Below are 21246 nucleotides of genomic sequence, written 5' to 3'. Positions count from 1 at the left end.
CGTTTCAATCTGGCCGGCAGCAATATCTGCGTTTGTGGCCAAGGTTACCACGACATCGAACACGTTGTTTGGTCGTGTGAGGTGTATCTTGTTGCCAGATCGAATTTAGAAAACTCCCTTCGGGCTAGAGGAAGGCAGCCCAATGTGCCGATGAGAGATGTGTTGGCTCGGTTAGACCTTGATTACATATCCCAAATATATGTTTTCCTTAAATCTATGGATGTTCGTGTGTGATTATCCTTATATCCTTATACCCTCCATTTCTTCCTTTGTGAGTAATTGGTCCGCTTGCTATAAACAGGAGTGTACGAAATTAAAAGCGAACACTGTAGTCCGGTTTCGAAGGACTTTCTTCACTGCAATATGCAGCACCAGAAACGCACCGAAATGTACAATTGTACGCGCGTCACTTGAGCGGAAACGGATCTTTGTCACCGGATGAAACGCGTGAGCTTAACAGCCGACTGAGACGACGAAACGAATAGAATAATACTTTGTGAGATCACACCGAATGAATTAAACACTTGTATATCGTATGATGATTTATTGGCGAAAGAGAGAGTGCATGTGGATTACATGCGTAATTTATAGTTTCTTGTGCCTATTGTTTTTCGGCAAAGCATTTTTGGGGAATTGTTCTCGGACAGTGGTCAGTGACCACGGACGACGATTTTGTCATACCGTCGCGTGAGTGTTATGTGAGAGTGTGACAATTATTTTTAACTTTTATTTTATTTAGATTCTGATCATTCCGGCCACCTTGAATCATGCCAGGTGATTCAACTACGATCATATTCCAGGCTAGTTCCAAATCCAAGATTGCGATGCGATGGACAGTTGGTGTGGTAGTCTTGCCAGGAATGATGTTTGGAGAAGTTGTCACACGTCAACCGAGAATAGAGAGAAAAAAGACCAGGTAGATCGAACGATAAAATTAGAGAATTTGGAACCGCAATTACCTGTGCTATGTGCAGGTGCGCTTCGAGCAAGTTCTCCCATTTGGGTTGCTCTACCTGGATCGTAGTTATTCGATGCTCGATGACTGGGAGAGTACCGGAAGGAGAGCAATCTTGGATACAGCGCGAACGACTTCCTTGGCTGATGCAGTCCTCAGGGTGACCACCCGGACTACACCATCCTTTCCGGGATGAAGCTTAGTGATTTTTCCAAGAGGCCATTTAGCTGAGGGAACATTGTCCTCCTTGATGATGACTATTCGTCCTTCTTCGATGCGGACAGGTGGATTACATCCTTTTGTAGCACGTGACTGCAGCTGCTGAAGATACTCTGGATACCACCGCGACCAGATGACTTGGAACCTCTTCTGGGTTAATTCCCAGTGATCCAAACGGTTTTCAGCAGTCCTCGTTAGGTCTACCTCTGGAACGGATTGCATATTCTCGCCGATCAGAAAGTGTCCTGGTGTAAGGACCTCCAGATCGGACGGATCCTGCGGCATCGGGGTGAGAGGACGAGAGTTGAGACACATCTCAACTTGTGCCAAAAGTGTCAGCATGTCCTCGTATGATATGTTGACATTTCCAATGGTCTTCAGCATATGTGATTTCGCTGATTTCACCGCGGCCTCCCAGAGACCGCCGAAATGCGGTGCGCGGGGCGGAATAAATTTCCAACGAATTTCGTTGTCGGCACACCAGTCGAATATGAGTCTCCGTTCATCCTCGTCGACCTTCAGCATGCGATAGATGCGATGTAGTGCATTCGATGCGCCCTTAAATGCCGTGGCGTTGTCAGAATTCAATTCTGATATTTTTCCTCTACGAGCAACTAAGCGGCGAAGTGCAGCTAGAAACGCTGGGGTGGACAGGTCACTCACCAACTCTATGTGAACTGCCTTGGTGGAGAAGCAGACAAAAATGGCCACATAGACCTTGGTGGGACCGCGCTTTTTCACAGGTGACTTTATAAAAAATGGACCGCAGTAGTCCACTCCGCAAACAGAGAATGGTCTGGTTGGCGAGACTCTCGATGCTGGCAAATCGGCTGTGCTTTGTTGAACTAGTGTGGGCTTGCTTTTGAAGCAAGTGTGGCAATGGTGAAAGACGGATTTAACCAAGTTTCTTCCGCCCAGAATCCAATACTTCTGGCGGAGAGTAGCGAGCATGAGTTGTGGACCTGCATGCAGTAGCTTCAAATGATAATGACTAGCCAACAAAGCAGAGAGCGGATGCTTAGCAGAGAGGACGAGTGGATGTTTGGTTTCGGTTGTCAGTGGAGCGTTGCTTAACCGGCCACCGACACGAAGGATGTTGTCTCGATCGATGAATGGGTTCAACCATTTGAGTGGCGAATTTTTCGCGACTCGTTCCCCACTTGTAAGGTTGGAAATTTCCTCCGCAAACATTTCGGCTTGCGCCAAACGACATAAGAAGTTTTCTGCTCTACGAAGTTCCGACGAATTAAGCGGATCAGGCATTACACTAGTGCTGATGACGATGTTCGATGGTTTTAAATTTTCTGAATTCTCACGTTGAGCTAAATAACGGCTATGTAGGTTTTCTATGTAGCGTTGACAGAAAGCTGTGACACGACGTAACTTGGTGAAACTCGAGAACCGACTGAATAATTCATTGCAAAATGTAGACTGTACTGACGTCATTGCAATTAATGGAGATTTTCGGCTTTCCGACAATGCACCAGCGGTTTCTTCCTTGGAAAATGAGGTGATGGGCCAGCAGTCAGAAGGAAGTGCTAACCATGGTGGCCCTCTCCACCATCTAGTGCGGGTGATAATATCTGCAGGCTGTAGTCCTCTGGAGATATCATCAGCGGGATTGTCAATACCCGCAACATATTTCCAACAGTCAACATTGGTGTTGAGTTGGATTTGTGAAACTCGATTCGACACAAATGTTTTCCAGCGGCTTGGCGAAGCGTGTAACCATTGAAGGACCGTGGTAGAATCCGTCCAAAAGTGAACAGTCGAAGGAGTTTGAAGGGCGTTGTTAACCTTCTTGAAGAGCAGCATAGATAGATGTGCTCCGCATAGCTCTAGTCTAGCAATGGAATGTCGGGTTGACAATGGGGCGACCTTTGACTTGGAAGTCAATAATTGGACCGAGATTTTATCGGATGTTTCAGTCCTGACGTAACAACAGGTACCATATGCGTTTTCCGACGCATCAGAGAAGAAATGAAGCTGAATGCTGACGGAGTCAGGCATCGATACAAATCGCGGGATACGAGCTTCACTAAGGAGATTGAGTGTAGAATGGAACTGTTTCCATTCTTCTTGCAGTTTCAATGGGAGGGGAGTGTCCCAGTCCCAGCTTTGGCCGTTGTGCTTCAGAGCCCACAAACGCTGCATGAACAGTTTGGCCTTAGAAATCGTAGGACCGACTAGTCCGAGCGGATCGAAGATCCGTGCGATGTATGACATCACCTTTCGTTTTGTCAGGACGGCAGCGGGAAGCGGCAAATGAACATTGAACCGGAGTGTGTCGGACTTTGGTTCCCAGACAAGACCAAGAGTGGAGACAGCTTGCTCGTCCTGGAGGCTACGGTACGGAAGAATGGCCAAATCCTCTGGCGGCACATCCTCAAGAACTTCAGTTGCATTAGATGCCCACTTTTTCAGAGGAAACCCAGCGGAGCTGAGCATTGCGGATAATTCCCGACGAAGTTTGATTGCTGATTCTACGTCTGCTGCACCAGTGAGCAGATCATCGACATAAAAATCTTCCCGAAGTGATCTCACTGCGTGGAAATCTGATCCACCATAATCATTTGCAAGTTGCTGGAGTGTTTTCGTCGCAAGGTAAGGAGCAGACGATGTACCGTAGGTAACCGTCTTCAATTGATATGTAGAAATGGGATGGTCTGGACTCGATCGCCACAGAATGCGTTGAAATGACTGATCATCGGGGTGAACCAGTACCTGCCGGTACATTTTTTCAATGTCGGCAACAATTACAACATGATGTATCCGGAACTTCATGACGATGGAAAGTAAGTCACGTTGGACGACAGGACCAACCAGTAATGTGTCGTTTAGCGAATAACCAGAAGCTGACTTGCACGATGCATCAAACACAACCCTGGTTTTCGTTGTGGTGCTTGTCTCTTTGAATACTGAGTGATGTGGTAGGTAAAAATGAGGTATTGTATCATTCACAGGTCCTTTAATCTGCTCCATGTGTCCAAGTTGCACATATTCATCCATGAAGCGATGATACGCTTTCCTCGTGACTGGATCTCGCTGCAATCGTCGCTCTAAACTAAAGAGTCTGCGTTCGGCGACAGATCTCGAATCTCCCAGTATAACTTCCGGTTTTTCTGTTCTGGGTAGACGAACGACGTATCGCCCTGATGGATCACGAATAGTTGTTGTTTTATATAATTCTTCACAATAATTTTCTTCGTCGGAGAACGAAGAACAAGTTGGAATAGTTTCTATCTCCCAAAACTTCTGAAGTACTGTTTCCAGACAATCATTTGCGGTGGAAAGGAAACAAACGTTTGGCGTTTGTGAAATGGAATTGGTCGTAGAACCAGACACCGCCCATCCGAATGGCGTTTCAGCAAGCCATGGACGATTATTCCCAAGTGAAATTCTTTGTCCTGTATGCAGTTCCCAGAATGATTCACTCCCTATGACGAGGTCAATTTTCCCAGGGACATTGAACTGAGGATCAGCCAATACAACATTAGGGATGTTCCATTCCGACGTATTGATAGGAACAGTCGGCAGCTCTGCCGATGGATGCTTCAAAACTAGAAATTCCATCTTCGTGGAGAATGGTTGAAATGGTGATTCGATAGTGGCGGTAATCGCGCTCCTAATCTTCTGTGTTGATAAACCGATTCCTGCGATGGAAACGTCTACCTTGGTGCGACGATTGAAGAGGCTCTTAGCCAGCTGTTGCGACATAAAATTCGACATTGATGCTGAATCGAGTAGTGCCCGTGCCTTATGTGTGTTTCCGTGATCATCAACAACATTGAGGACAACCGTTTCCAGCAAAACCGTGGGGCATGCGGATTGGACCGTCATGCTAACCTGAGATGTAGCCGAAGAACTACTGGAGGGATCCACGCGACCTGACGTGGATGGAAGCGATTGTTGAACGGGAGAAGACGATGATACGGAAGAGTTTTGCGACACTTTGGCTGAATCGTGCAGCAACGTATGATGCCTGTCATGACAAGTACGACAGGAGAATTTAGAATTGCACTTCTTCACATGATGACCGGAGCTTAAACAATTCCAACACATTCGTTTCTGCGAAACTAATTCGCGACGTTGACGGACATTTTTCGTAAGAAACACAGGACAATTTCGAAGGTTATGGCTGTCTGAGCAGGATAGTATGCACTGAACTTGAGAACTATTCACTGCGTTTGCGGAAAATTTCACTCTTGGAATTTGGTGTGTAGTTGTCGTCTTTGATAGTGAGGGTTGATGGTGATCTGAACCGACGGTATTCAAAATACGAACTCTTTGGTAAAGGAATTCAACAAATTCATCGTATTTGACATCATCTTTATTGCTTGTTTTTTCCTCCCAAGCCCTCAAAGTAGATTGATCTAATTTATATGAAAGTAGGTTAATAAGCGGTGTGTCCCAATGGTGTACATGCTCGTCTAATTTTGCGAGAGCTCGTACATGACGCTGAAAGTCGTCGATCAGCCCGTGAATGCGTTTGCCTACTTCTTCTTTCACTACTGGCAAGTCGTAAAGAGCTCGAAAAAGTTGTCTTTTTAGAAAACGACGGTTATCGTACCTCTTAAGCAGGACCTCCCAGCTGACAGCGTAATTATCTGCTTCAATATCGATGGATTCAAACGGCTTCTTTGCTTCTCCTTCAAGTGACTGCAACAAGTATTGCAATTTGGCGACGGTGGGAATGTCCCCATTCGAGTGGACCATGGACGTGAATGTGTCCCTAAACGACAACCAACGTGAAAAATCACCATTGAATTTGGGGAGGTCGATTTTCGGAAGACGAAGGTGAAAATTGGTAGGGTACGATGATGAATTCGCAGTAATCGATGTATTTAACAAAGTTTGATTTGCATCGTTCGAACGTCTGGACAGGAGGAAACCCTTCGCTTCACAAAACCGTTGTTCAAAATCGACACGTTCTTCCAAATGCGCTTCCAGCATCTCCGATTTGTCTAGTCTCTCAATGGCATCCTGAACTTCGAGAAAACTAGCGTTGACACGATCCAAAGACTCTAATCGTACCGAGATTTGATGAGTATCACGCTCTGCGTCGTAATTCTCAATAAATTTTTCGATTGCGTTACGTGTTGCAAAAAGTCCTTGCTGTTGAACCAAACGCTCAGCCAGCATTTTCTCCTCTTTCGGTGGCATTGTGATCCAATCAATGAAATTCTATTCGACAAAAACTAGCTGATCTCAGGCGAAACCGAACCAAACGAGAACAATACACAAATCGAATCGATTGCTCCTTCCCGTCGCGGTGTATTGATCTATCGCGATCGCGAAATCGAACGGAAGTGAGCAGTTTATTTAATCGAATCGTGAATCTCCTTCCCGTCGCGAACGTACCCACTTCTACGCGGTATCGCAAATCGAGGGCGCGAAACGGTTTTCCACTCGATTCGCGTACCGTCAATCACCAATTGCCACAATGACTCTAATAATCAGTCACCCAACTTTGAATTGTATGTATAAAACTTAATTGAAGCTACTGCAAATCACATGCGAATAATATGGAACGTACTCACCGGGAAACTCGACCGGGAAATGTGATTTTTAAGAATGGTGCTCCTTCCACCACTTCATTAGGCAGGAATTTTCCGATGTGAATTCAGCGTCCAAAATGGCGTGGCGTCCATGAATAGTCGTGTTCGCAAAATGGACGACTCGTCCTCAGAATCTTCACCACAATGAATAGAGTAGCATCCGCCTTGATGCTATCCCAAGCGCAATACGCGATTTTTCGATTGCACTCACTGCCAATTCTGGCTTTATCAATTTTTGATAGTTGAATTCACACACGAACGAACTTATAGCTTCGACCACAATTTCGACTGCTTGCGAAAGCAGAATTACCGACGTGTATTCACGACGCAATGGCGCAATGTTTGTCCGTCTTGGTATCACTTCCAACCACTAACGCGTTTCAATAACGAACCGATATCAGTTTTATTCGAGCGACACACGCGATGCACTTTCTGGCCGGAACACCTTCGATCCGGTTCGAAGGACCAAATGTACGAAATTAAAAGCGAACACTGTAGTCCGGTTTCGAAGGACTTTCTTCACTGCAATATGCAGCACCAGAAACGCACCGAAATGTACAATTGTACGCGCGTCACTTGAGCGGAAACGGATCTTTGTCACCGGATGAAACGCGTGAGCTTAACAGCCGACTGAGACGACGAAACGAATAGAATAATACTTTGTGAGATCACACCGAATGAATTAAACACTTGTATATCGTATGATGATTTATTGGCGAAAGAGAGAGTGCATGTGGATTACATGCGTAATTTATAGTTTCTTGTGCCTATTGTTTTTCGGCAAAGCATTTTTGGGGAATTGTTCTCGGACAGTGGTCAGTGACCACGGACGACGATTTTGTCATACCGTCGCGTGAGTGTTATGTGAGAGTGTGACAATTATTTTTAACTTTTATTTTATTTAGATTCTGATCAAGGAGAATTAAATGTAAATTCACAACAGATGTACGAATAGATTTAAGAATTGAGTGTGTGTGATTATCAACATTGTAATAATTTCCTTATACCCCATCCTTTTCCTGAGAAAAATATGTCACCCTTCTAATCTCGAGTCCACCGCGAGTAATCGGTTTCCCACATTACTAACCATAGATTTAAGAAAATTGTTCATATATATAGTTTTGAAAATATATTTAAGATTTCGGCTCCTTTAAACTTATGTAACTGAGCCTGTAAAAATAAACGAATTTATAAAAAAAATAGTTTGGATAATACCAAAATACACTCTGTCCATTGAAAAAACAATTAAAACGAAACATTGTTGTCAAGTCCTCGCCACTTGGTGTTGTATACGCTCAGTTAAAATTTGTGGTGGCAACCAGGATTACCATATATACACAATAATCTGTATTTCTACAGATTTTTTCGACTTTTTGAAACCAAGAATCATATTACATATACATATTACAGATATTACATATTACAGATTTTTTTGAGTTTTATACAGAGTTTACAGATTTTTTATAAGATGATGATGATAGTCCCGCCTCCTTTCCCTACAGAGGTTTGAGCAAGACGAGTCATCTAAAAGATTATTTATTTTTCTCAGAATTGAAACCAGTTTAGCAAAAGAAAACGAACTGATTTTATTTACAGACATAAATTCGTATATAGTATTGCAATGTCAAAAACAACCCGAGTCGATACCCAGTCGTGTCCGCCACAGAGCCGATACGGTCTCGACAAGACTCTTGCAGCCAATTGGTCCATCAAAGCACAAATCCAACCGTCAGCATTGTTTTGGATTGACAATGAATATCCTCATCCAGAGAAGTCCAGGAATTTTCATTTACAAAAAAATTCTAGACCGACTCTTAAAAAACTCCAACTTTATATCCTTTATATCTGTGTCACGCGCGCGATGCTCAAACATTTGTAGACTACTTTTATTTTTTTTAACTAACACAAAACAAAAACAACCAAAATGAAAATAGTCCATCATCACCAAGATCATGATAGACATAATAGAGACGAATACAAATTGCAAACAAAAAAATATAACATAAATTAAAAATTGTTCAAAATTGTCTAAATGATATATTTAATCCGTTAGAAAAAACTTCGTCAGGTCATGCATTGAAAATAATAAAAACAATAAAAAAGCAAAAAAAAAAACTGTTCACATTAAGATATCTCATCGTATAAAACTTGCTCAGTCAAAATCTTTGTCAACAAAAAAAATTGAAATAAAAAACTTTCGGTTGTCAGGAAAGTACATCCTTGACGTGTGAAATACAGTTTCTATTAAATTCTGCTAGTGCACGTTTAATATGTGTTGGCATCGAGTTGAAAACATTTATTCCTTTAAAATATAGCGAATTTTGTGAAGCACATGTTTAGAAATGTGGTGATCTTATTTATTTTTACGCATTATTTAATTTTGCAATCGCTGTGTTCTCGATATTTGTTTTTTTTTTTTTTTTTTTTTATCTGTATTATAGTGACTTTCAACTCATTTGGCTGGTTCGACACTTTTACTTCCATTTTTGGAAGAATTTCGGGAGTGAGAATTGAACTCGTGACCTTTAGCGTGAGAGGCATGGATGTTACCACTACGCCAGATCGCCTCCACTTCTCGATATTTGTGTTTCATTGGCCAAAAACAAAAAGTCCAGATGAGGAGAGATGATTGATTAGTATAGCTGTATTTAACTGCAAATAGTTGAATCGTTCCTTAGTCGACACAAGATTCCATACTTCTTGGCAATTTTCTTGATGACGTTGTCAATGTGAGTATTGAACTTAAGTTTATCATCAATAATCACGCCAAGATATCTAATCTCCCGAACGCGATCAATGGTCTCATCATCAATTACAATAGAGACATTTTCATTTATTCGATTTCGCGTGATTACCATATATTTCGTTTTACTTATGTTCAATTTCAATTGCTTATAGTTCAACCATCTACTTAAAGAACACAAATCTCCATTCAAGTGTTTTTAAAAATAACGTTCCAATAATAGTTACAATTCGATGTCAATAATTTTTCTTTCCCAACTCAAAATTTTTTATTCATGCAGCCTTCGAATCTGTTTGAGTGACAATCATCTGTTTTCGACATTCACATGTAGCGTGATATCCTACATTGTGTTGCAAACGTCTGCGTTAGTATTGTCCGTTTCTTACTATAGCACAGAGAATGCAAAATACAGAAGTGCGCTCATACTGTCGTAAAAATTCATTTGCCTTGAAAACTGAAAAATATCTAAAAAACTAAAAGAAGCATTTTGATGCAGGATTAAATGTTCGAGAACATATGGGGAGTACACATAAAAAATGTACTATTTTGAGTCCTTTATGATCGGATATTTCATGATGATTTCATGATTCATGATGTTTTTGCACGGTTTGGACTCTTCCTAATAATCTTTTGCAATGCAATTAGAGTAATTGATCATGGTTTGTCCAATTTAAGGTGTTTTCACGCAACTAGTAAATGCAAATCGTTTTGACGTAGGACTACGTCTAACCGGAAGATATAGGGGGTGAAATGGAAATCTAGGCACTGAACAAGTAGGAAAAAATGCAAGATTTGGAACGCGTATAACTCGAGCATTTCTCAATAGATCGCAAAGGTTTTTGCATCAATTGATAGGAAATATATCTACGCATCTATCATAACGAATAACATTCAATTTTTCTTGAGATAAATAATTGAATAATTGTGAAATATCAAGCATTGTCAAAATGCACTATGTGCCCATTTTTGATTGGTCCATTTTGTGCTCCTCAAATCGTACCGACCAAAACGGGCAACCAGAGCAGCAGCGAAATAGAATGAAGCACGATTGGAAAGGAAAAAGAAAAAAATGAACGAAACATTGGTCGCAGTCTCACACATGCGTAATTCTCGAGCCAGCCAGTCAGCTTAAAAATCCCCGATCCGCTGCCGTAACGATCATTCTCATTCAAACCGTACACCACATCGGTTCGCATCACAACACATCAACAAACCAAAAAAGGAGGAAAAGTGAAGGGAAAGGAAAAATCCCGCTCGAACCGTGTTGATCTGGAGTTCCCCGCAAGGGTAGCTAGGCCGAGCGCGTTAGTACCAGTGCACCAGTCCACCAAGCTGGCGTTATATAGTTTCGGCCGCCGAAGTGATCGAGTTGGCTGGTAAAGCAGCTCGCGACGATAAGAAAAACCGCATTCAGAACAGAACACATCAAGACAACAACAGGCAGTTGCAGCGAGTGGCGAGTGGCAAACGCAATCGCAAAACGGCATCAGGTAGCAGAAGAAAAAAAGTTTGTTCTTTATACAAACTGCTTTGGTGACAAATCCAGAACAAGGCGGCATCGAGGGCGTTCGAAATGGTTTTTTTCAAAACCAAGATTACTAAGTTTTCTAAATTGGAACCATTCCATAAAACAAGGCGCTTTTCAGGGCCATTAAACCTTCCAAAAAAGAGTTTAGGAAATACAGTTCAATGCTTTCTAAAACAATATCCAAAATAATAATAAAACACAAATTGATTTTTTCATAATTTGTTTGCCAGGATATGATGAGTATGTGAATTTGGCAGTTGTTCTGAGCTTATTGATTTTCACCAATTCTTAAATTGCTTCTAGATTGAAAGTACAGTAATTTACACTTATCTCGACATTTAGCCAATTGGACGGACCTGTAATGCGACATATTTAGTTGGACATTTTTGTAAACATAGAGTTCGGGGTCCAAATTATGACCCCACATTGAAAGTCGACATTGTACCACTGTCATCGCAAATGTTCAATTACAGGTTAAAATTACCTCCAATCCGATACTGAGTGGTGGTAATGCGACGTGCCATTGAATGTAATTTACTGTAAAATATGTCACAAGCTGGATGGGAAAAACATTTCCAACTGTGAAAGCTGTAGCGAGTGGCAAATGCAATCGCTAAACAGAAAGGTTTAGCCGAACAAGAAGGGGATATCGAGTGAGAACAAAACAATAAACTGTTTAGATTGAAGATAATTTTGTGATCCTGAAAAGGACCCTTTTTAGCCTGCATGTGAATCCAACGAGCGAACAAATCGTAATGAATGTATTTTTTTGCCATCACTCCCTTTTAACGCTCATTCGTTCGTCTCGTTGGACCCGCCTCTTTGGCTGAGTCTGCCGATTTGTCTCTATCCTGTGAGTGTGTACCGCTAGAGTATAAAACACGCGGACCCCAAAAAAATATCTTATTTTCTTTCAAACCGTAAACCCGTGTGGTTGTACGGCATCGGCATCGTGGACGTAACAAAGGAGGACAAGTTAAGGGAAAGGCAAAGTCTCACTCGAACCGTGCAGGTCTCCAGTTCCCTGTTGGTCGTATTCACTGATTGCTCCGCAAGGGTAACTAGGCCGAACGGATTGGTGCCGGAGCACCAGTATACCTAACAGCGATTATAGAGTTTCGGCCGTCGGAGTGCTCGAGTTGGCTTGCAAAGCTGCTCACGACAATCAGAAAACCCGCATCAAGAACAGAGCAGCTTCGGTTCGGCGCTCATCAAGGCAACAATTAGTTTCAGTGAGTGGCAAAGTGTTTCTCCGGCACGTCGCATTAAATGTAATTTACTGAACAATATGTCACAAGCTGGATGGGAAGAAATTTTCCAACTGTGAAAGCTGTGGCGAGTGGCAAACGCAATAGCTAAACAGGAAGGTTTAACCGAACAAGATGGGAATATCGAGTGATAACAAAAACACAACACCAAAGGTTCTTTTCAGAACCATCAACATATTCATAAAGAGTAAACAGTAAACTAATCCATTTTTCAGATAGATAGGTAGGTATTCACGTAGGAGAAGAAAATAAAACAATATATTCAAAATATATATTTAACAAAAGCTGTCCCCTTTGTATAGTCCTACGTCACTCCGGTTATGTCCCCGACATTACCCACCCGTCATTTTTCTTTATGAAAATCATATATAATCATATATAATCGATACCAGTTTTCTAGTTTTCTACCATAAGGCGTTGGAATTATTCAATTTTTTTATGTTTTTAACGATTTTCCTCAAAGGATCCATGAGGCGTTGGAATTATTCAAATTTTTATGTTTTTTAACGTTTTTTCTCAAAGAAAAATTATGATCATGGTTTGACCGCCTCTGATCATCGATTGTCCAAAAAATGATCATGGTTTGTCCAGTTTTAGAAGTCCCAATTTTTTAATGAAAAAATCCGAATTTTCAAGTAGATGTTGCATTTATCATTGCTTGAGTTTACTGTCATGATAATGATCCATTCATAATTTAGGGTTTCTTCAGAATATTGCCTTCTTTTGGGCATTTTAAAAGTGTTCACCTCAACACACTCAATACAGAGAGACTATATTTCTGTCATGCACGAAGCACATAATAAACAACTTATGATCAGAATTGAGGTCATCGAAATGCGTTAATTTAATGGTTTAGCTATGAAAATTTTATACAAATGGTGTGCAAGCATGATATTTACAATATTTGTGGGTGTTAGAATCCAGAAAAGGTTTGAATACGTGCCAAATAATCATCTGGTGATTGATTAAAAGTTAGCTCAATTGGGGCGCATTGACATCAATAGAAAGTGTATTTCATCATCCTTTAAAACATGTGAATCCGTAAAAATATACTATAAAACTACTGTAAATCATTGAAAAGACTATTTTATTTATATGTTTTGGAACAGGTGTGCTGAATTAGAGCATTCAAAACAGTGGACAAACCATTATCATATTTTCGAATTTTGAAAAGTTTCAACGACTTGATGATCAGACCTGCTTTACTGTTTTTGAACTACGTTTTGCTATTGATTGTTGAACTGAACCTGAAAAACTGAAGCACCAGAATTTACTCAGATTAATTCGGATACCAGAACTACGTCGGTATTGAAGCTGTAGAAACAAAAGCAACTGAACTGGGCGAGAGCAGGTTATAAGGGGGAATAATGAAGTTGCCTTCTAAATGGCGACAAGTTTGCGAACCATACGGCGCATATTTGACATAAATTGGATAATTTTAAGTATGTGGAATAAAGCGTCAAATTTATAAGATAATATATAAGATAATTACCAATACGGAACACAATTATCATTTTTTCTCATTAGTAGAAACATGTTACTTTAATGTAGAGAAAACGTATTTAAAATGGAAAAGGAAATTTTCTTTTATAATTTCTACTTTCTGAGTGTTTCTTCAACTCAATGCGAATTTCAATTGATCTAACAACACCTAATACTATATGTAGAGCAATAACTTTTTCTAATATTTCTTCATTTTTCCAATTTTCCTCGCCGTATAAACTTTCTTTGGGTGGAAATGAACACAACAAAAGTTGATGGGTCTGGGTCTAGGGGCACGTACGGGATCTTGACATAGGACTTTGATTTTGTGTAGTAATTGAACCTGAATTCAGCTTTTTCGTTGTTTGAAATCTCCCCCTACTTTTATGTATTTGCAATACCGATTTCCTCCAGGCATCTTGGTTCTGATGTCTCTGTTAGGGAACACATTTCGATAGGAACAAAAGCTCCCTCTACTTTCATGTATTTGCAATGCCGATTTCCCCCAGGCAGTTTGGTTTGGATGGATCTGTTAGGGAACACATTTCGGTGGGAGCAAAAGCTACCCCTACTTTTATGTATTTGCAATGCCGAATACCCCCAGGCAGCTAGGTCTTGATGTCTCTGTCAGGGACCCGCCGCATGTGTCGTCAATTTCGACCAATCAGAAATGGGTATTTCCGTTAGGATAGGGGATTTACCCACGGGTAAAAATAGCTGTGAATATAGGAGGTGAGAGAATGTTATATGCCCACTTCGATTCTCGCGAGAAATTCAATGCCGATTTTTATTTTTCGTCGAGTTATGATTGCCGAAAAATATTTTCGTTTTCAGTGACTTCTTGACGCCGATAATGGTTTTTCACTTCTTCAGTACACCTGAAAACATTGCATGAAAACATGCGGCAATATTGGGTTTCATCGTGAAGTGAACATGAGATAGATTAATATTTGTTCAATTCAGACGCTGTCCAAATGCAGACCGTTTCGACGCTGTCCTGACAGACTAACGTGCGTAAAGTTAGCTTTGATTTTTCGCTTCAGATTTTCAGTACCAAATGAGAGACGAAAAAGCATTCTCGTTGAACTTCCGAGATAGAGATTTTCCACATCTCTTTCTCTCTGAAAAAGAATTTTCGGTGAAAAGGATGAGACGAAAATATCAACAATACACGGTTCATCGAAAACTAGATTGATTGACTGAATATTTATCGCGCAGCCGAGCGAGAATTTCGATCCCTGGTTTCATGACATATATTATTTTCTTCAATATAAAAAAATGGGTGGGTTATATCTATGATATAACCGCAAGGTTCACGTGGGACTACCTTATCGTACCAATCATTTGTTTGTATTGATTGAATTTTTGATTGAATGTAACAATTCTCGAATTCAATTGAATTCAATATATTTACTTTATGAGTAAAAAGATTGTATAATTCCATGTAAGGTCAATTCATCCATTGTGATAGATTATGTTCTTCGTTACAGGTAAATTTAATGACAGTCCTTCCACGTTTGGTATGATGCCTAGGACAAAATATGTGAACGGAAGAAATATCGAACGATTATTTCATTTTACGTTTCCTTCTGAAGTTTGCATCTCTCAAGTATACGTACTTCTCGAACCACGAATTTGCTTGATTTGATGAACTTCAGGCACTCAGTTTCGATTTTGACATTATATGTCGAACGCATATTGTTTAATCAATAGGCGTCATCGCAGCTATTGGTTATCAACATCTTGCCTAATCATCAAATGGTATGCGTAGGAATTCAATGAGCGGAACATATATCCTTCAATGCAATCTTGAACAACCGAGCCAAAGCGTGGTGTTCGTACCCGCTTTTGTAATCCGTGTTAGGAAAACACTTTTCGGAGTGCAAAGAAAAAAACATGCGAGTGCAGGAGTACCTTCGGAAGACCGTGTTAAGGAAAAATATTCTAGTTTACACAAAGGCAAGCGAGTACAAAAGTACTTGCAGTTTGGATTTATTTGCAGAGCCGATTTCCCCAGACATCTTGTTAGGCAAACACATTTCAGTCGGAACAAAAATGCCCCCGATTTGCATGAATTTGCAATGCCAATTTCCTCAGATACCTTAGTTCTAAAGTCTGTGTTGGGGAAACACATTTCAGTCGAAACAAAAAAGCCCCCGACTTACATGTATTTGGAATGCCAATTCCCCCACGCTCCATGTATTTGAAGTCTGTGTTAGAGGAACACATTTCAGTCGGAACAAAAATACCCCCGACTTTCATGTATTTGCAATGCCGATCACTCCAACGCTGCTTGATTTTGAAGTCTGTGTTAGGGAACACATTTCGGTGAGAACAAAAATCCCCATACTTTCATGTATTTGCAATGCCGATTTCCACAAAGCTGCTTGGTTTTTATGGCTGTGTTAGGGAAAACGTAGATCGGGCCAATCAAAATGAGTCAGTTAGGGCGTTTAGATAACGCCTAACATTTTACAGTTATTCAATTGTTCATCTAATGAAAAATAACATTTTATTAATTACGATAGAAGCGTAGAAACATTCCCTATCAATTGATGCAAACATCTTTCCGATCCAGTAAGAAATGTTCAAGTTATAAGCATTCGGAATCATTCATTTTTTCCTGCTTGTTCTGTGTTTAGGTTTTCATTTTACCCCCCATATACTCCGGTTAGACGTAGTCCCACGTCAAAAATGTTATGAAGTGCCGAAATCGATTGACGTAAAAATTTCATCAATCCATCATGAAATGACTGAGCAATGAGCGTTTGAAATTGGATAATTTTCACGATGTGCACGATTTTATATTTTCAATTTGTACCCCAATATGTTCCCGAAAGACGTAATTCTACGTCAAAATAAAAAAAAAATTAAAAGCATATTCGATTTATTTATTTAGAATGAAAAATTATATCTAAACCTGTCAGGCAGGTCCGCGGGTTGCGCATAGCGGAGAGTACCCTTAGATATGGGGGTCGAGTGTGAATAGCACCCTCGGGTGTAATAAGCACTCCCGGACTTGCAGCTTGGGGCATAGGGCGCGGTGGGATGCAAATACCGCAAGAGCCCCAACCTTGCTCTTAAAAGGCGAGTCGACGCCGCCTTAAGCGCCCACACAGGTGCGTCAGTACTCAAGAAGGAGCGGCCCAGACAGCGTCTGTTGGCATCCAGTGGCTGAGTAAGAAATGTGGCTCCCACCAGCTAAACCTAAGATGGCAGTTCCATCGCGGGATAGGGACCTTAAGCTAACAACCTACTGTTGCCGAAATACCTGAGTTACAAAAATTAATAATGAAAGATCACGAACTGTTTTTACGGCAACTACTTTTAGCGCAAAACAAAGGACAAGAATTGGAACATGGAATGTATTAACGTTAGCTCAGCAAGGAAAGCTGGCACAACTTTCCAGCGAGGCGCGACGCATGAAGCTTGAAATCATGGGACTGAGCGAAGTCCGTTGGCCGAACTTTGGAGAACACAAGCTTCCGTCGGGACAGGTATTGCTATACTCTGGCATCCGAGGTGAAAACGCTCCGCGTCACCGTGGAGTTGGTTTCCTGCTTAGCACCCAAGCACAAGCTGCGCTAATCAAGTGGGAACCTTTCAACGAGAGGATCATCGTTGCCAGATTCAGCAAACGGGTTCGGAACCTAACCGTAATCTAATGTTATGCACCAACTGACGCTGCCGGCTACAGAACAAGGAGAACTTTTACAGTCAACTGAATGCCATCGCGGATAAGATATTAACACTAAAACAAAACTACGGAAACATACACTAAAAACTTTACTGAAAAAGTGAAGAATAGTTAATGCTTATGTATGTACATAAAAATGAGTACATTTTCGTTTCGTCTGGAATATTCGGGATTCTTCACTGAGACAATCCAAGAATCACAAAACAGTAGTCACAGTGTATATAAACAATAACATTGCAGAATCAAAACAATAACAATCGCATTGTCATACATTAAGAACGGATGGAAACGAACCTGGTATAAAACAAAGCTCCATTGTTTATAGCGAATATTTTAGAATACCCGAGCAAAAAAGACGGGTGGGTAATGTCGGGGACATAACCGGAGAGACGTAGGACTACACCAAGGTGTGTCCATTATTCTAATATCTTGGAGCACAGATCCCAGAATGACCAGCTTTTCATGTACAAAATTACAGAAAAAAATCAAAGGATAAAATAAAATCTCAGCACTCAGCAAACACTCAAACGTATAGATTCAAATACGAAAAAAATCAAAATTTGTCGTGCGGTGCAAATGTTGTAGGAGTTATTGTTCAGCCGGCAACGAACACACAGTTGATGGCAAGCATATCGTAATAGGAATTTACCGTCTGATATCGTGATATAATTGGGCTTTGCACTCCTCAAGAATAACTGTGTTCTACTAGTCAAGTCCTTCATTTGATATCCATATTGATGGGGTTTAGAGAAAATATGTAATCCACCATTTTGTAGCGATCGCCATCTTGGATTTTCAAGATAATGAAATAATATAATGACTGCAGAGATAAAGGTGTGTTCCAAATTTCAGATCAACCGGTCAACAGGGGTCATATTTCAATTAATGTGGTACCGCGCCATAGACAAAGATGTTATATACAAACATACAAATATGTCACAGCTAAATAAAACCGTTTAAAAATTCCAGCATTCTATCAAATCGAGCGCTATTAGCCACTCATAGGCTCTCCTGCTCCACATCCCAATGAAACTCCTGTCTCTCACTCTTGCGGTATCGCACCGCATACATCCCCGGCAAATGCAGCGATATCTCTTTTGCTGACAATCAATTTCAAGATATCGTCCATCCTGCTTGGCGTCCGATGATAGAATGTGGCCAAGCCCCACCATCGCTCACTTTATATAGCCATATAGTTAACGTTGTAGCGATCGTCTATATTTATTTATAATCTCTTTTTTGTCTCCCTCCTTCATCTCATTCTTTGTGTGGATACCGACTGGACAACATCGTTGCTGGACGAGCTGGACGAGCTGGACGGCGAGGGATCGAGTGCCTTTCTCAAGGCAAGAGGGCGGAGGTGGCAGCGCTGGAGTAGAATAGAGTAGAGTTTTCAAAGGGCCTTTCTCAAGGCTAGAGACGAATGAACTGCAAAAGTTTAAAGTCTCTATAATACAATACCTTCCTTCCTTCCTTCCTCCTTCATCTGTCCATACGCTTCGCTCGTACCCGTGGTTGCTTGTAATGAATAGCTGTTTGCTGCGGGAGCGCAGACAAAATGTATGGGAAAGTAGGGAATTCTTTCTTCCAATTTTTCATCAATTTGAACTTTATATGAGCTGAAAACCCGTAATGTGTACCATATAAACAATTGCTGAGGATATTTCCTATCAATGTGTATATTTGGAACCAAAATCTATTCATCAATTGAGGAGGTAATAACGTTCAAAAACTGAACACTTTTTCACACCGAAATATTGAAATGGGCCCCTATATTGAGAGGTTAGACGTAGTCCTACGTCATAATGCAACAATAGAATTTACTGCAACGTGTGCAGTATAAATAGGGCACGAAATTCTCAGAACGTCGTTAGAGTCGAATGCAAAGTTTAAAGCTTACCAAAAACGAAGAATCGAATCGAAATCATTGTAGTGAAATGTTTAGTCGCAAATTAATGATCGAAGTGAAATAGTGAAACTATCTAGTGTTCTGATAATCACGTGATGAAGTGTTCGGTCGGTCAAAGTACCAAAAAAGTCGGGAAGTCTTCAATCCTAGTTCCGATCCGTCGGTTTGTCGATTTTCTCCCGTAACAGAGCGTTCTTGATGTTCGGAATAAACGCAGTGCTGACATCATGTCGGACCATCACCTTCTGGTTGGCGAGATCCGCCTGCGCATTGCACGGATCCAGCGACAGGTGGAGAGGCTTGGACGATGATTCAACATACACCGACTAGAAGATCCAGCTGTGAAGAGGTCGTTTGTTGTAAAGCTTGAGACTCGAGCAGAGGTAAAAGATTAAACTCAGATTAAATATACAAGGGTCATATGTGGAAGAGAACATTCTATTCAAATTTATCATTTTAGAAAAAATACCCAATCTAGGGAAGAAGAGCAAACTAAATAGCAGAACAGAAGTTCGATTTAGAAAATAAAAAAAATTGTTTAAAAACGAACGAAAATTTTCTAATTAAGAAACGATTTCTAAGAAAAAAAAATTGTTAAAAAAAATTATGTTAAAAAAAAAGTGTGTAAATGAAAATAGAATAAAAAAAAGTGTAAAATGATCTCCCTGGAACGATGGAGATGGATTGTCGTCGAGGAGCGATACATGGCTAGGCGAGTCAAGGTCAAAACTCAGCATACCGCTGAAAGGGAGAGAAGTGATTCGGCATCCCAGCCGGATAGTCACAGGAAGGAAGAGGACGACGAGTCATGCGGAAGGTCAATGATCGAAGGTGTCGGGTACTGTAGGATGATGGAGAAAAAAACAACAATAAGCATTCGAGAGTATTGGAAACGTGGAGTGATCAATCTGGCTCTAACAAATCTGGAATAAAAGCTGTGAAGAACGTGATACAACTAAATTCCATAATTGAGGTAATGCAAAGGTTGACGCAATAAGACTACAACTACTTCCATAACGATTATTTATCGCCGAAAAATCTGAAGTTGAAGATAAACAGAAATCACATGATACTAAAATGAAGATCGAAAATGAACTAGAAGAGATGACATAACATTATATTGAAAGCTAAGATTGCTGCCGATATACCTAAACTTCAGTATGATTGAAGAAAAAGCTGGAGAAGGAAAGGATGCAACCCAATGGGGCAAAAATGGTGACATGGAATAAAATGAACGCAAACACTACAACCGAAAAAAATCAAATAAAACTTTATGAGTCGGTTGAACTATTGGACCGTTGGAATGTTCAGGGAAGGACCGCAATACACGTATCTGGTGGAGAAAGACGGATGAGACTGCGCAACGCGGAAGAAGACAAGCAGCAACCCACACCGAGTATCAGAGACCAACCAATTGATGAGTCACAACGGAAGACGGGAGCAGCCGAAGAACAAGAGGAACGACTGTATGAATTGATATAAAGAACCATAAATTCCTATATTCCTGTTTTAACAAATGTTTTAATTAAGAGAAAAAAAAAGTGATGTAAACTGTAAGCCAATATTTTGTTTGTTTGTTGTGAATAAACAAATATAGGATATAGGAGTATTAACCCGCACGACCCAGTTTTAGGGAAAACTCTGCAAGTTTCCCTTAAAACTCATTGAGTAGGGGGAGATGTAGCGCCCTTATTTAATTTCTAAGTCCCGCTTATGTCGAACCAGCCCCTCTTTAGTTTTGTTTATTCGCCAAATTACCAGGGGGCAAGTTCAACATAGCGGTTTTGATTGTACAACAGGGGTTCGCGCAGAGTCAGCACCACGGAAACGTGTGCGTACGATTCTAGCGCGACCCGAAAAATTAAGTTAGTAAATAAGAAATTGTGA

At 40.7% G+C, this 21246-nt stretch overlaps 1 protein-coding gene across 1 annotated transcript; it reads right to left on the bottom strand.

Moving 5' to 3' along the window:
- Positions 1-1024: 1024 nt before the first annotated feature.
- Positions 1025-6337, bottom strand: LOC129773648 (uncharacterized). Its single transcript, XM_055777290.1, has 2 exons — positions 5745-6337; positions 1025-5156 (listed from the first exon to the last, which is right to left on the bottom strand). The coding sequence occupies exons 1-2, from the start codon at positions 6335-6337 to the stop codon at positions 1025-1027; spliced, it is 4725 nt and encodes a 1574-aa protein (XP_055633265.1).
- Between the last annotated feature and the right edge of the window lie 14909 nt (positions 6338-21246).

Source organism: Toxorhynchites rutilus, chromosome 3 (genome assembly GCF_029784135.1).
Source record: "Toxorhynchites rutilus septentrionalis strain SRP chromosome 3, ASM2978413v1, whole genome shotgun sequence".
Classification (NCBI taxonomy): domain Eukaryota; kingdom Metazoa; phylum Arthropoda; class Insecta; order Diptera; family Culicidae; genus Toxorhynchites; species Toxorhynchites rutilus.
The sequence above is the reverse complement of the archived record's forward strand: the minus strand, read 5'-3'. Positions and strand labels throughout refer to the sequence as shown.

Excerpts from the sequence above, each read along its gene's own strand:
- LOC129773648 (XM_055777290.1), bottom strand. The coding sequence starts at position 6,337 with ATGCCACCGAAAGAGGAGAAAATGCTGGCTGAGCGTTTGGTTCAACAG. Across the intron at positions 5,157-5,744 it reads TGGGAGGTCCTGCTTAAGAG|GCATCATACGTTGCTGCACG; the intron begins GTACGATAACCG and ends TTGTCATGACAG.